The 16,586-nt window shown below is 39.5% G+C and overlaps 2 protein-coding genes across 2 annotated transcripts in view; one reads left to right on the top strand and one right to left on the bottom strand.

Moving 5' to 3' along the window:
• CUNH12orf43 (chromosome unknown C12orf43 homolog) overlaps positions 1-5,894 on the top strand; it is a 35,600-nt gene extending 29,706 nt beyond the window's left edge. Inside the window, exon 6 of the mRNA XM_089653278.1 lies at positions 3,114-5,894. Within this exon, the coding sequence (XP_089509404.1) occupies positions 3,114-3,480 (367 nt within the window). The 3' untranslated portion in view covers positions 3,481-5,894. The remainder of the gene's footprint in view (positions 1-3,113) is intronic.
• The window catches only part of HNF1A (HNF1 homeobox A), a 44,680-nt gene continuing 30,880 nt past the window's right edge, over positions 2,787-16,586 (bottom strand). Inside the window, exons 3-9 of the mRNA XM_089653281.1 lie at positions 16,351-16,537; positions 12,533-12,741; positions 10,686-11,000; positions 7,520-7,708; positions 7,322-7,443; positions 5,980-6,094; positions 2,787-4,054 (exon numbers count right to left, since the gene is read on the bottom strand). Coding sequence (XP_089509407.1) covers positions 3,927-4,054; positions 5,980-6,094; positions 7,322-7,443; positions 7,520-7,708; positions 10,686-11,000; positions 12,533-12,741; positions 16,351-16,537 — 1,265 coding nt within the window. The 3' untranslated portion in view covers positions 2,787-3,926. The remainder of the gene's footprint in view (positions 4,055-5,979; positions 6,095-7,321; positions 7,444-7,519; positions 7,709-10,685; positions 11,001-12,532; positions 12,742-16,350; positions 16,538-16,586) is intronic.

The raw sequence follows: 16,586 nt of genomic DNA on the forward strand, positions 1-16,586 counted from the left end.
GGGTCTGAACACTTATGCCAATGTGATATTTCAGTTTTTCCTTTTTGATACATTTGCGAACATTTCTAAAATTCCATTTTGACTTTGTCATTATGGGGTACTGAGTGTAGATTGAGAAAAAATTGAATATAAACAGCTGTAGTATCAGACTGCAACATAACAACATTGAAAAAAGAGAAGGGGTTCTGAATACTTTATGAATGCACCGTATAGTGTTTTTTTTATATTTATACACATGTTTTGTCTTTCATTTCTATTTTAAACAGAATAGTTTCTTTTCAAGGTGTCTGCAATCACTTTAACTGGCAGTAGTATATATACAGTTGATATAAAAAGTCTACACACCCCTGTTAAAATGTCAGATTTCTGTAATGTAAACAAATAAGACAAATAATTTCTAAACTTTTTCCACCTTTTTAATTTAACCTATAAACTGTACAATTCAGTTGAACAACAAACTGAAAACTTTTAGGTGGAGGGAAGTAAAAGTAAAAAAACTAAAATAATATGGTTGCATAAGTGTGCACGCCCTTAAAGTAATACTTTGTTGAAGCACCTTTTGATTTGATTCCACCACTCCGTCTTTTTGGGTATGAGTCTATCAGCATGGCACATCTTGACTTGGCAATATTTGCCCACTCTTCTTTGCAAAAACAATCCAAATCTGTCATATTGTGAGGGCATCTCTTGTGCACAGCCCTCTTCAGATCACCCCACAGATTTTTGATTGGATTCAGGTCTGGGCTCTGGTTGGGCCATTCCAAAACTTTAACTGCTTCCCACCCACCCTATGGCAGATATACTGCTACAGGGCGGCATGGGTGCGCATAAACGCATGTATATATACATGTGATTTTGCATTTCTGGGTAAGGGGTGCTCCCGCGGCTGTTGATCACCGGGTCCCAGCCGGTGATTGCCGAGCTTCTCTGACGGGGGAGAACTGTTAGTAAACAAAACAGTTCTCCCTGTCAGCTTGTGCACACTGCTTTGCATGGCTGTGCACAGCACAGTCATACAAAGCAGTGTGCTTACAGTAAAGCACTAACACACAGCCTCTAGTAAAACAGCACACAGTTAACACTTTGATCACCCGATGTTAACCCCTTCCTGCCCAGTGCCATTAGTACAGTGTCAGTGCTTTTTATTAGCACTGATCACTGTATTGGTGTCACTGGGGATGTCCGTAACACCAAGTCAGTCCCCCCCGTGTCAGAATGCTCGCCGCAGTTCTGCTATAAATCGCTGATCACCACCTTTACTAGTAAAAATGAAAAAAAAAATCCCAGTATATATGCCGCTATTTATAGACGCTTTAACTTTCACATAAACCTATTCATTTACAAGTATTGGGATTTTTTTGTAGCAAAGACATGTAGCAGAATACACTTTGGCCTAAGTTTATGCCGAAATGTGATTTTTTAAAAAAACATTTTACTGGACATGTTTAATAGCAAAAAGTAAAAAATATTTTTTTTTCTCAAAATTGTCGGTCTTTTTTTTATAACGCAAAAAATAAAAACCAAAAGAAAGCAAAATTTGTGGGGAAAAAAAGGACGTAAATTTCATTTGGGCGCAGCATTGCATGACCGCACAACTGTTAAAGTAACACAGCGCTGTAACACAAAAAATGGCCTGGTCAGGAAGTGGGGTAAATCCTCAGGAGGATAAATGGTTAACCTTCTTCTGGTGAAGCCATTCCTTTGTTGATTTGGATGTATGCTTTGGGTCATTGTCATGCTGAAAGATGACGTTCCTCTTCATGTTCAGCATTCTAGCAGAAGCCTGAAAATTTTGTGGCAATTTTCACTGGTATTTGGAACTGTTCATAATTCCTTCTACCTTGACTAAGGCCCCAGTTCCAGCTGAAGAAAAACAGCCCCAAAGCATGATGCTGCCACCACCATGCTTCACTGTGGGTATGGTGTTCTTTTGGTGGTGTGCAGTGTTGTTTTTGCACCAAACATATCTTTTGGCATTATGGCCAAAGTTCAACCTTGGTTTCATCAGACCATAACACATTTTCCCACATGCTTCTGGGAGACTTCAGATGTGTTTTTGCAGAATTTAGCCTGGTTTGGATGTTTTGGGTTTTTTTTAAGAAAAGGCTTCCGTCTTGCCACTCTACCCCATAGCCCAGACATATGAAGAATACGGGAGATTGTTGTCACATGTACCACACAGCCAGTACTTGCCAGATATTCCTTCAGCTCCTTTAATGTTGCTGTAGGCCTCTTGGCAGTATCCCAGACCAGTTTTCTTCTGGTCTTTTCATCAATTTTGGAGGGATGTCCAGTTCTTGATAATGTCACTGCTGCACCATATTTTCTCCACTTGATGACTGTCTTCACTGTGTTCCATGGTATATCTAAAGCCTTAGAAATTATTTTGTACCCTTCTAAATGATGCCTTTTAACAATGAGATCCCTCTGATGCTTTGGAAGCTCTCTGCGGTCCATGGCTTTTGCTGTAGGATGTGACTAAGAAAAACAGAACAGGTGAACTTTATCTGGAGTTAATCAGACACACTTTAAATGATGGCAGGTGTGTACTGACTCCTATTTAAGTCGATTTTTTTTTATGTCATTGCTTAATTCTGAACATGGCTACATCCCAGTTATAAGGGGGTGTGCACACTTATGCAGCCACATTATTTTAGTTGTTTGTTTACTTCCCATCATAAAATATTTCAGTTTGTTTTTCAATTGAGTTGTACAGTTTATAGATCACATCACACAAAGGTGGAAAAAGTTCTGAAATGATTTAGCTTTGTCTCATTTGTTTACATCACAGAAACCTGACATTTTAACAGGGGTGTGTAGACTTTTTATATCCACTGTACTTAAACACAACACGCTCTCTATAATTCAGAGAGTTTGATTTTCCAGGTTAGTTTTAATTGGTCATATGCATTTTTGTGTAATAGTATCTTCCTTGTGACCGTAAATTTACTAAACAGACCACTGTTAACTGAAGATGGAGTAATGAGCTTTCAATCTGCTTTAAACACTCACAATGAATACTTATAAGCATGATGTTTTCTACACATTTTTCATCACCTGAATTTTTATAACTTTGAAGGACTTCACAGTATTTCTCATTCTGTGTTTGGCAGTGAGGACAGCGAAGAGGAAAATGAGCGTCGATGCCGTGAAGCAGCTGTGTCAGGGTTAGACATTCTAAAACACAGTGCTCTATGTCCAGTTGCAGTGCAGAGTTCAGACACACCCAGTAATGATCAACTTACAAAGAAAAACAAAAAGAAGAAGAAAAAGGACAAGGGGATGAACAAAGGGACTGATAATGACCATCGAGGTTCAAGGCAAGAACATGAATCGAGAAAAGACAGCAAGCTGGTCAATGAAAGTCAATCAAACCCAAAGGATTTAAGGCAGGAGCATGAAACCAATGGCTTTAAAATGAAGAAAAAGAAGAAAAGGAAGAATAAACAGTTTGTAAATGAGACTAACTCAGACCATTAGGACTTAAGACAGGAATACGAATAAAGCAGTTTCTAAAAGGATAAACAGCTGGGTAAGGAGTTAGAATCAGACAAGAAAGACACAGGTCAACAATATGAACCCAGTGGTTATACCAAGAAAAATATAACTTGATAATTTTGATGAACTGGCATATCAGAACAGAACTGAGGTCTCCTTGACAGGTAGTTCAGTATCTTCTCCCTTGACAGACGCATACAAAAAAAGTGTTTATGAACACTTTGCCATTGTGTACTTTCAGTTTATGTGCTCATTTCACAAATCATGGTTCATTGCAGACTTGACTGGTGCAAGGCTATTCATCTGAGAGTGATAATCTTCATAATGTCCACTCTGTCTTTGAATAAAGCTGTTCAGCTCTGACCACATCAGAGGGAGTCCAGGAATGCTGTTTGCAGGTGTGAATCTGTTCCAGAGCTGAAGTCTTTTCATTGTGAGGAAGATGCCATCTGCGTGGACATGTAATTGTCTATGGTGCTGTGTGATGGGGACAGGAGGTGGTTATGGCTGTCGGGGGTACTGGAATTCTGGTAGTGTACCAAACCGGCTGATGCTGCTGTGCAGGAGAGAAGGTCACAAGATCAACATGTTGGTCTTCTTTCATTTCAACAATCATAAATACGTTAAATTGGGTACATTAGATAGCCAAGCTCTACATTTTATTGTGCCACTCAACCTTGGTCTTAAAGGCTAAGTTCACCTTTGGGAACATGTTACATCCATTTTTAGGGTGGAACATGTAACATGGTCCCGTTCCTGGTACCAGGAGCCTCTCCCCAATCCCCCTAATCATTGTGACAGCAGGCCAGGGATCTTCTCCCCGCACCCGCTGTGAAAATTTGAAAAGAATGTGGCTACGTGGGGCTCCGCTGACAAAGCTGTCATTCATTCACAGACACCTGTGAATGAATGAATGAAATACAAGTACCTTTTGTGGCAGACTGCTTATAGTTCTCAATTAACTACTAGGGTGCTAGTGAGTGCTATAGTAGTTTGAGTCTTTCTGTCACCCAGTAACTGCCTACCTGTACGAGGTACAATCAAACATCTACATTGACCATCTGCATGTTTGAGAAAAAAAAAAGGCACATTTTTCACCTGCAAAAAAAATGTGCATTTATTATTTTTTTAAGAAAGGTGGATTTAGCCTTTAACGCAAACCTGTGGGCATCTCATGGAATATAAACTTTAATTTGCAGTGGACAGCAGAAACTGTCTGTACATACTTTTTTTTTTTCAGAGCTCATTCACATGCCATCACAGTTGCATTTGGTGGACTTCATTAGCAGGATTAACAGTATTTCTGGGAGTTTGAAGGGGTTCTATGAGAACACTGTAAGTGCAGATACACTTATAATTAAGTGCAGCAACTATATTTTTTTTTCTTAAAGCTGAATTCCAGGGTTACTTTCACTTTAAATAGTTAATTTGGGCCAAGATGCCCCAAACTAACTATTTCCTTTATTAATTGATGTGGCCGCTATGTTGTGACAGCATTACAGGGATTTCCTGTCTGCTGCCAGAACAGAATTTTGGCGGCATGAGTGCATGTAAGCCATTCACAGGTAGTCTTGTTTTTTTATCAATTAAGTACAAGACTTCCTCTGATTTGTAGAGGTGGAGACTGGGACATCATCCATCCTCCTTTCCACTTTGGCCAGTCAGAGGAAATCTTGTATTCATGAATAAAATTACAAGGCTGTGAATGGCTGAGAAGCACTCATCCCAACTCGATTTTATTCTGGTAGTAGACAGGAAGTCACTGTACTGCTATTGGAAAACAGCGCTGTATACAATATGTGGCTGATATATACAATTTATACAGCGCTGACAGCAGCTGCATAAATTAGTAAAGGAAATGGTTCACTTGTGCTAAACAAGCTATTTAAAGTTATTGTAAACCTGGAGTTCAGCTTCAATTGGAGGTCGAAGTTCTGCTTTGAACTTTTTTTAGTAGCCTCTCATTGCCTGCACACTATAATCTATGTTCCTCTAGAAAATCATCAACAAGTAGTTACATTTGTTATTGGTAAAAGATGTAAATGCCTTTGTAGCCCTAGGCTACTTTACCATCCCAATTCCATTCTATCCAAATAGTTGAAGTGCTAGCTTCCCTAATGAAACATTTGTTTGTTGCCTTAAGTCTTAAATCTTGGGATTGATTCTCCTCAGAGCTTTATCTGAATGGAGTGTATTTTTCTCCCTTGTTGGCATAAATGAGTGCACTCTGTGTTGTGCTTTACGAAGCGAATCAGTTTCCAGTTCAATTGGTCCTAGAACATGTCCTATTGATATTATATTGTACTTTGGAACTAATAGAAATTGCTCTTTGTTTTTGTAAATAATTGGTTTGTGTTGGCACTGTATGAGTAAACAAAATATCTTTCATGATGTCACATACTGTATATGTTTGTTTTATAGATATGATTGATTATGGTAGGAGCAATTTAATGTAGATTCTAACTGCAACATGATTCTTACCTGTTGGACTGGGGGAGAGGCGGTGGCTTGAAGAGAGGTGCAGGATGTTGGAGTCTTGGCTCTGGAGCTGGGAGCCCTGAGTGTCTTCCTGTACACTACTGTGCAAGGAGTGGACCTGATGACAGAATACATTCAACAATGTAGGCACGGTTTCCTCTCCCAACACATGGCATAACCTAATGCTATTTTTCTCAATATTTGTTCTTACAATGACAGAACAAGCTTTTTACTACACATGGTTCCTGAATCTTTATTCATATAGACTGTGTATTTTACCAGCAGTGAATCTAGCTCTTCTACTGCCTGGGGTGAACACCAAAATGGCAACCCCCACAAACACATAAAATAAACTTGTAGGAACTTAATGTACCACAATAGCAGCATAATGAGAGAATTGTGAAGTGTAGAGATGGTAAGTATATGAGTGTGCAGCATTAGAACTAAAGCACACACAAACACCCACCCTAAACCCCTTCTCCACCTCTGTATACCTCCTAACATTTGAAGCTGAGAAAGAGGGACACTTTAATGTTAGGTAAAAGTAGGCTATGTTACGCTGTGCTGAATACTGAGTGTGGCTTAAATTCTTCACTGCCATGTGCCCTACACTTCATGGCATAGAAAGAGAGGGTAGCACAGTGTGACTTCTTCCTTGCAGCACTGGGGTCCTCAATTTGAATCCCAGCTAGGAAACTACATGGATTTTGCAGAGCGTTATTTTGGTACTCTTGTATTTCTCACACACTCCAAAGACATGCTAGTAGGTTAGTATGTGTTTGTTTTTTTGGATGTATGCATGTGATAATGGGACCTTAAGATAGTAAGCACCTTGAGAGCAAGGACTAATGTGAATTTATAGTACGTAAAGCGCACGTCTTTGGAGTATTGGAGGAACCTGTAGTACTTGGCATTAACCCACATAAGCACAAGGAGAATATGCAAATTCCATGCAGATAAAGTCCTGGAAAGGATTTGAATCAAGAACCCCAGGGCTAACCATTAAGCCACTGTAAGAATCTGTTTCTCCAGCTGCTGAATCACTTTGCCTTTTCCTGCTGCACAAAATAAACTGTGGGACAGAAGATCACTCCACCTGACCGTGCACCTTATATGTGGTGTTGGAAACTGGCCAGGATTCATAAAATATGTCCTGGGACAGTGCTGAAGCATCTGAGACAGGTGAGAAAGTTAAAGATTGCCATTTCCTAGGTCACCGAGGGGGCTCTACCTGACATGAGATTCTCACCCTACCTTATTCCAAGTGTGCCTATATATATCATTCACATTCATACATTCTTCCAAATGTAAATATTAGCACTGCATGCGACTGACATGGAATTACCTGTTTGGTGGGTGTTAGACTAGTGAGTGTTCCCAAGTTTGATGTGTCTGTGATGACCATGGTCTGTGGGAAGAAGCTAGCAGATGCATACTGGGCAATATCTGATTTGTGGCTGTACAGAGCTGCAGAGAAATGATAACAGTTTAGACATGTCTGATTTAGGCTAACATTCGTATTTTTGCAGGGTTAGACTCTTACCATGTGGAGACTGGAGCTGAGCCATTGTGGCCATGAAGGGGTTTTGTGTCATGTGACCCTGGACCTGTTGTACTATTGGCTGCTGGTGTGAAGCATGGATTTGCTGAGAGAACTGGACAGGCTGTAACGTCGTCAGACTGCTGCCTACACTGTTGATCACAGGAACACTTTGAGACTGGGATGTAAGACCTGGAACACAAAGTGGAAGTGACGTTAGACTACATTAAACATGATTCATTAATGATATTCTTGAATATGCCATAGGCTGATGGCAGACAGGTGACTCTGCCACAAACGATTCTGCCATCTGATATTCACTATAATATACCTGTGCTCCGGAAAGAGGAACAGTTATAAAATAAGTTGCCAATTTTTAGGTTTTAATTAAGATGGAGAGACGCCAGCCTGCCATTGTTTCTAAGTGTCCTAGCACTTTAGCCAAAAGATTTCACTAGACCAGGTTTTCCACATCGGTGAACTCACTCCCACAGTTAGGAGGACACGGTTTCCCACCAACAGATCACCTTTATAAATATCCACATGGGATAGATAGCATTGTCATCCTATATCTCCATATGTTATGTTATCTGCTACACTGCTGGAAAGTGAGGACAGGTGGGTGCCATTCTAAACAAAAGGAAAAACTATGTCCCACCCTGTACCATGCATTACAGCAGCACAAAGTAAAACATGCATTTTCCACCTGTTAATGCAATGCATAAATGTGCTCAAAATTAAAATCTGCAAAAGTCACTATGACATCCAATAAAGTCAGCAATACAGGTACTTTTGTAACCTTATATAAACAAAAAATGCGAGCGCCTTAGAATTAGAAATAAATGTATATAAAAACTGCTATGCACAAAACAGGTAACCAATATCACCTAGAATCATAAATATATAGAAAGGTGCAGCGCTACAAGTGACAATAACAAGTAATCAATAAAATGAATATATGATAATATAATGATATAAATAGTTCCAATAAAAATAGGATAATATAAGTTAAAATAAGTAAAGGTGACTCTTGTGCTCTGGTAACTCTGGATCCGGTATAGGTGCAATAATGGTGATAGTAATGCGCACTCACCGGACGCGCATACTAAATGCGCCTTATATAATTATGCAAAGCGAAACAAAAACGAGAAGCGCACCAACCTTGCACATTACCTCAGTAACCAAATTTTATTAAATACAAAATGATACAAACAACGAAGTAATTCAAGCATGTAAGTCCTCAAAGGAACTTGAAAGTTAGGAAGCCTGCGCGAGTCCCATCATAGGGGTAGACACTCAGAGTACAGCTGACGCGTTTCGAAGGGCATCCCTCCATCATATGCTCTTCGAAATGCGTCAGCTGTACTTTAGGTGACTACCCCTATGATGGGACTCACGCAGGCTTCCTAACTTTCAAGTTCCTTTGAGGATTTACATGCTTGAATTACTTCGCTATTTGTGAGTATCATTTTGTATTTAATAAAATTTGGTTACTGAGGTAATGTGCAAGGTTGGTGCGCTTCTCGTTTTTGTTTCGCTTTGCAGTACTGGTCGGGCTTCCCCAGCCTTGTTTGGAGCTGCACAACCCTATATGCACTGGTGGTCGTATCTTCCAGTTCTCGTTCCATCTATTCACCACCCACCTGAGTCTCAGAGCGCAGGAGAGTTTGTTTCCCCTTTCTCCCTTATATAATTATTCCAGATGTCATCAGCACGGAGAGTGGTCAGGAACTTATGAGGTCTTCCCTCTAGAGCAGGGGTGTCCAAACTTTTTTTAAAGAGGGCCAGATTGGATGAAGTGAACATGGTGGAGGGCCGAACATTTTTCCGAACATTCTTTGAACCATTACAATTAAATGCAAATAAATTATTTTATGCCAAGTTAATTGCAAACGACATACTTTTCATTTCATAACATTAAGACCAACTGACAGCTGAGTTTTCACAATGTATTGAAAATAAATTTAAAAAAAACTTACCTGCACTAATGTGAAGGGTGAAAAAGGTAGCTGGAGCTGAAGTCTCTGCTCGGTAGCCGGGAGGGGAAGAGAAACACACTTCACGCTGGAAGCCCGGCCCTGACGTCACCGCCCTCTGTCACTCCCAGCGCGGCGCAGTCACGCATGTGCACTGCTCTCAAGCAGAAGACTGTCTGCCACAGAAGGGAGGGCCGTGCAACAGCCGCATTTACACAGACCAGGGAGAACGCGCCGCAGTCAGGCATGCGCACTGCCCTCTGCTCTCAAGCAGAAGACTGTCTGCCATAGAAGGGAGGGCCACATTACACAGAGCAGGGAGGGCTGTTGGAGGGCCGTATTAAACCGACTCCCGGGCCGTAAATGGCCCGTGGGCCGGACTTTGGACATGCCTGCTCTAGAGGGTAGTAGGTCATCAGACATCAATGTAAAAAACAGTGTGTCAGACAGCAAGTACTGACCAACCAGTATTAAAGATGGCCACTGGAGCTTCACGTTGCTCTGGCGTGACGTCACTGCGTGATGTGACTCCTCCTTTTACATTGATGCATTGATTCTTTTTAACTTCAAATAAATTTTGTTCACACTTACTACACTACGGGAGTGTCCTTGTTCTTACCCTCTGGGGGAGCTCTCTGAATTTTTAGATACACTACTACAGGAGAAATCTTTATATCTGCAGTGGATACCTACATATCCAGGGAGCATTACCAGGCACCTGAAAGGTGAATCCTGAAGGACGAGGATCACCTGTAATTCCTTAAAAGGATCCTGTCTGATGACCTACTACCCTCTAGAGGGAAGAACTCATAAGTTCCTGACCACTCTCCATGCTGATGACATCTGGAATAATTATATAAGGCGCATTTAATATGCACGTCCGGTGAGTGCGCATTACTATCACCATTATTGCACCTATACCGGATCCAGAGTTGTCAGAGCACAAGAGTCACCTTTACTTATTTTAACTTCTCTTATCCTATTTTTATTGGAACTATTTATATCATATTATCATGTATTCATTTTATTGATTCCTTGTTATTGTCACTTGTAGCGCTGCACCTTTCTATATATTATATACTTTTGTAACCTTCTTTTCTCTCCTCACATTTTTTCTTTTAATTCGTGCACAAAAGAGCTGTGCCCTTTATTGTTCATGCTGGGTCATAAAGAGGCATTGACTATATTTTTACCTATCACTAATGTTGATGGTCCAGAATTGCTGAATGCTGGTCCAAGTGCTGCATCAGTGCCAATTGTCATGACACTGGGAAGTGAAGCCATGATGAGATTCTGTGTCTGTCCAATTGTATGCTGTCCATGGTCCAGGCTGTGCAGAGCAGTAAGCGTGCTGACGGGTGGAAGGGAGCCCCCTACTACTGGAATTAATTTGCTTTCGCTGCTCATAAGACTGTGGCTGTGGTCCAAGTTGGATGGAGACAGACCATTTTGGTTGTTCACCATGGAAATCCCTCGCTCACTGGAGGAGTCTTGGTTGTACCGAATGCCTATTGTAAGACAATGTGTTACCATAAATACAAAAAAGATGCACTACTGCTATGTATGCCATTTTTCCCAAAAATAGTTCAAGAATGGTTCGAGGAACACAAAATCGAGTTTGAGGTGTTCACTAGACATGTGTGATTTGTTTAATTTGGAATCAAAATTCGGATGAATTTTTTGTTATTCGGAGATTCAGATGTATCCGAATTACAATAGTAACAAATAAAACAAATCCAAAATAACTAAACAAAATCACTTCTGAAATTCAAATCGAATTCGAAAACAAAATCAAATTCAAATACAAGAATATAATAAAACAGAATAGAAAATAAAGCAATAGAATAGAAAAGTAGAATAGAAAATAAAACAGTAGAATAGAAAATAAAAGCATAGAATAGCAAAAACAATAGAATATAACCATCTTCCGAAATTCAAATTTCGAATAGAATAAATTCGAAAAAATTATTATTTTTATACAGGATTTATATAGTACCAACAGTTTACGCAGCATGTTACAACATAAGGGCAGACAGTACAATTACAGTACAAATGAATACGAGTGATCAGAGGACCCTGCTCATTAGAGCTTACTAACAAATTCAAACAGGTTAGAATAGAAAAGAATAGAATAAAATATAACTGTCCTCCAAAATTTTAATTTTGAATAGAATAAAAAAGAATAGAATAGAAAAAAACAGTAGACTAGAATAGAATAAAATAGAAAAAGAAAGTTTTCTGAAATTCAAATTCTGAATAGAATAAATTCAAATACGAATAGAATAGAAAAGAACAGACTAGAAAAGAATAGAATAGCAAAAAAAATAGAATATAACTATCTTCCGAATTTCGAATTTCAAATACAATAAATTTGAATGCTGATTTGGATTTTCTAAATTTGGTTGAATTTAATTCAATTTGATCAAACTTGGTAAATTTGAATAATTGAAATGAATTCTGAAAATTAATTAAACGAATTTAAATGAAATTATTTAAATAATGAATCAAGAATAAATTATTTTTTTTCGTTCTGCACATGTCTAGTGTTGACTTGGCCTCCAAAGTGTCTGGATCTCCAACTGAGCATCTGTGAATGTGTTGGAAAAACAAGTTTGATTCATGGAGGCCCCACCTCGCAATGACTTGGTGCCTGGTTCCACAGCATACATTCAGAGGTCTAATGAAGTCCATGCCTCGATGAGTCAGGGCTGTTTTGGCAGTAAAAGGTGGATGGTCATAAAGTTATGGCTGATTGGTGTATTTCTCACAGTACAGGTTTCCATAGAGAAGCAAGGCATTGTAAAACATACCTGATAGGCAGGTGCAGCTACCTACTACAGCAAAAGTGTTGCAGTCCCAAAAAAGACATTAAGAAAAGAGCGAACAAATTCTGTAGCTACAGATTTCTATTAAACTTAGTTTGGACACATGGCTGCTGTTTTTTAGCTACTTTTACTGAAACCAGCCAAGATACATTACAGCTGAACAACAAGAGGAAAACCTCAAACATATACTGTAGATAAGCAAAGGCTGCAATTACCTGTTGCCTTGGCTGGAGGCAAATCATGTGCCGTTAGGGTAGGTGTGGAGCTCTGCTGACCATTGTATGTGTCCATTGCTAACTTGTGCCGGAATGCCTCTTCCTTGCGTCTGTTAGCAAACCAATTATAAACTCTCACTTCTGTCACTAAGTTAGAGCCCAGTCCTTGTGCTTGTGATGGTGATACTCCTCTTTGTATGCATTCTGCCCTAGAATAGAGAGAATTTATATGTAAGATATATTATTTACGCAAAGAGAAGTACATTCATTATTATGCTTTGGTAGAAGCAGTCAGTTTCAGGTCAGAGACTTGGTGAACAGGTTTAGCTTCAGTGCTGCTGAACTGGTATGCAGCATGATATAAAGAAAGGCTGCTCTAGAAAAACCTAATTACCCATGCAATTTATTTTATGACAGATTCTCTTGAAGACATTTATTATCTCACTGCCCTACCTTACAGTGTGGAATCTGCCATTTAAGAGGGTGAAAGCTCAAGTTATACTTTAACTCAGTGGTTCTTAATTGATCAGCAATTCAATCTTTATGTTGACCCATTGGCTGTATATTGGCAACATCAGTGAGAATGAAATCATGTAACATCCGTTACTATATGTGCTACTCCCCATATGTTCCTATAGATTTAATGGCCCATAGGCACATTTCATAAAATACCCAGATATGAGAATCGGGCAATTGAGAAAAACATGTGGCGTGGCATTGCTGACCTGCAATTTCTAGTTGCATTGTTATTATGCTGAACCCCTGGCTCCAATACGTTTTAAGTCATTGACTCAGAAATATGCCATTGGTAAAATCATAGGTTTTAAAATCATAGGTTTTTTCATCTGCATACTTGACTCATAGTAATAGGGTCAGCATGACAGACAAGCAACCTACATTTCAGCAATGGCAGCAATCATATTACTTTCTTGACAGATTTCCTCTAAAAGCTTTTAAAAGATTAAAGCCTTTTTAAAGGCAATTTTTTTATTAAAATAATAAGCTTGTTATACTCAACTGCTCTGTGCAATAGTACTGCACAGAGTTGCCCAAAACATCCTCTTCTGAGGTCTTCCGCTGGCAAACTTGGCTTATCCATCTGGGCCTGCCCCAATAGCAAGCACCTGCTAGGGGGGCAGAGGTGCAGACTTGATCCTGAGTAAGGCTGTGTGCGTCCATTGACACACACAGCGGAGATTCTCCCCACCCCCCACCCCCACTCTCTGCTCACAGGATTTGTCTGACAGCAACAGGAGCCAATGGCTCCCACTGCTCTCAGCCAAGCTTGTGAGAGTGGGGAGAGAAGAGGGAAGACTGGCAGATGGGCAACGCACTGGATTGCTACATGACTCATGTAAGTACTTGGAGGGAGGAAGTGGCAAATATTTTTTACCTTAATACAGGGAAAGCATTAAGGTACAAAAGGAAGTTTTATCTTTAGAATCACTTTAATGCTGTATACTACCCATAAGCCCCTGATGAAGTTAAATTTGAAATGTGTCAAACTGCCTGTCATTTGTTTGCTGGGATGAGGAGAGGAGATTGTGCCTTATGAGCCTGGCACTGACAGGCATTATATTGGTTGCTGTTAGATATGGCTTTGTGGTGCCATGAATATATGAGGTTTATCCTGTCTAAAAAAGTTTAATGGTATTTTCACTATTGCAAACATTTTTATCTCATTTGGAGCATACCACTGATTTACGAAGTGAGAAATTACATCATAATTGTAATGGTTGTGTGTATTAAACACATGAAAGCTGTAGGCGACAGCCATCTTGTCAGGTCTCAGCCATTTCTTTTTCATGACCACAGTGATCTTATCCCCTCCCTCCTTCTGCATTATATGGAATTCTTAATGGAGCCTTAACCTTTAGCTCACTTCATAAGAGCTTGTTATCTCAACCTAGAGACAGCAGACACCAGCACACAGGCCTTTGTCAAAGCTGTAAACAGCTCATTGAGTTCTGGCAGGATTCCTGTTTATACAGACCATAAAACACTCTACAGATTAACACTTCCCTCTGACCTATCGTAAAACAATGACAAAATCCATCCATTCTGTCACATATGATGTGTAGGGCAATTAAAGCACTAGGAAAATGTAGTGTGCCACTAAAAGTCTACACAGAAAGCAGCCCGGTGTGGGCGACCTTTCTGAGACCTCTGCCCAATTCATAACGTAACAAAATCCACACACAATTCAAAAAATCCAACAGGACCAAGACACATTATTATTAAGTATATATTTGAATGGGGAATATCTTACTGAACAAATCAAGGTCATACATGACTAAGTTAGCACAGCCAAAAGGGGAGAAAGCAGTTTTCTGCCTCCTGGGTGACAGACCCTTCCACAATACTCTGTGTTTGGTATCCCTGGACATGAAATATAATACTGAACAATAATCTACCAGTTTCCAGAATGTAACCTGTATGTAATGGAAGATATTAATATTAGTACAAAACTGTGTGTAAGGGAGGGCTACGATAGTCATACAATGTGGTGACCTCTCAACCACCACCCCCTAATCTGGGTAATTGGTCAGATGGTCTCTGTCAACACTCCTTTGATACGACAGAAAAAGGAAATGTAAGGATCCTCTGACAGCTCTTGTTTTACCATCAATGAAGGAACATCTGTCAAGTTATGACAGTCGACAACACCTTGCTTTTTGACTGAACTTTGCTAAAAGCAGCATTTTTCCAGGATTCTTTATTTTCAACTACTTTTAATGCTCTGTTGCTTTATGGTTTCTTTATTTCTTTATAACACCTTTTTTCTGTAAATATTTTATTTGTATCATTTTGACCTTTTCATTATTAAACCTTATTTTGAAAAGTCTTAAACTGTCCCTAAGGCTTTTAATGTAAACTAAAAGAATCCCTGTCTCTTGAAGAGTGCTATTGTATTACAAATCTCTGAAAATACCTGTCTGTGGTGACAGTGCATGTCGCAGACCTTTATTCTAAAATCATAGTTGTTAATGTTAAGATTAGGAGTTTCCACCTACTCAGTGAAAAGCTTAAAGAGTTACTTGTTTAACTCAACCCAGTGACAATCACTCTCAGGCTGATGGCACCTAGATTGTGACCCCCTGAGCTGGAACATCTTTGTGCCAGGTGCAGCTGAAAGTGGCATTGTGTGAGACTGGCTGGTCGTTGTATGAGACTGGCTGGTCGTTGTATGAGACTGGCTGGTTGTTGTATGAGACTGGCTGGTCCTTTGTCATGAGTTGGTGTGAAGGCCAGGGGTCGGGCACTGTGTTTGTCACAATAATATACATCGAACTCCCAGGATAGTGATGTACACATATTCAAATGCATTTAACCTTCCTGTCTTTAAAAGTCAAAAGAACAGGGTGAGAAGTATTCCAACAGGTAATGGCATGTGGATGGGGATTTGCACTTTTTCCTTTTGGATGGGGAAGAGCTATGTATTAAGTGGACATTTCCTAAACTTTCAGGAGCACTCTTTTCAGTTTAAATAAATATATTACATTTATGAAATTATATTTATAATTTTTTACATTGGGTACGCCCTTCATTTTGGATATATAGGCCTAAGCAATAACAGAGGAATGTGCCTAGACCTTTGCAAATACCAACTTGATGAAAGTCACTACAAACAAAGGATCTTTTAGAAGCTCCAGCATTGATTTAAAAAACGGATGACTGTAAAGTAAAAACGACCAGGCACTTTAAGGTGTCTGCTATGGAAATTTTGATATAGTTTACTAACTTTGTGGGGGGAAGGCTGCTTCAACTAGGAATATATATGTGTTTTTTGTGTTTTTTTTTTTTATTCAAACTTTTACCTATTACATTCCTCTACAAGTGCTTCACGCTCCTCCTTGCTGGGATTTTTCTGTCTTTCATATGCCTGAAAAAGGATGTGCTGTGAAGCTGGCCCCCACTTGAAGCGGTTCCTTCTCATTTTTTTATTTGGCACTTCATCACAGGAAATGTCATCGGTCATCAAAGATTGCCCTGCATGTGTGAACTCTAAAAAAGAAACGGATGTGAGACCTTGAATGTCATCATACTAACTCCA

This window comes from Staurois parvus, unplaced genomic scaffold, assembly GCF_062004578.1.
Source record: "Staurois parvus isolate SC_StPar_1 unplaced genomic scaffold, SC_StPar_1.0 ptg000704l, whole genome shotgun sequence".
Taxonomy (NCBI): Eukaryota; Metazoa; Chordata; class Amphibia; order Anura; family Ranidae; genus Staurois; species Staurois parvus.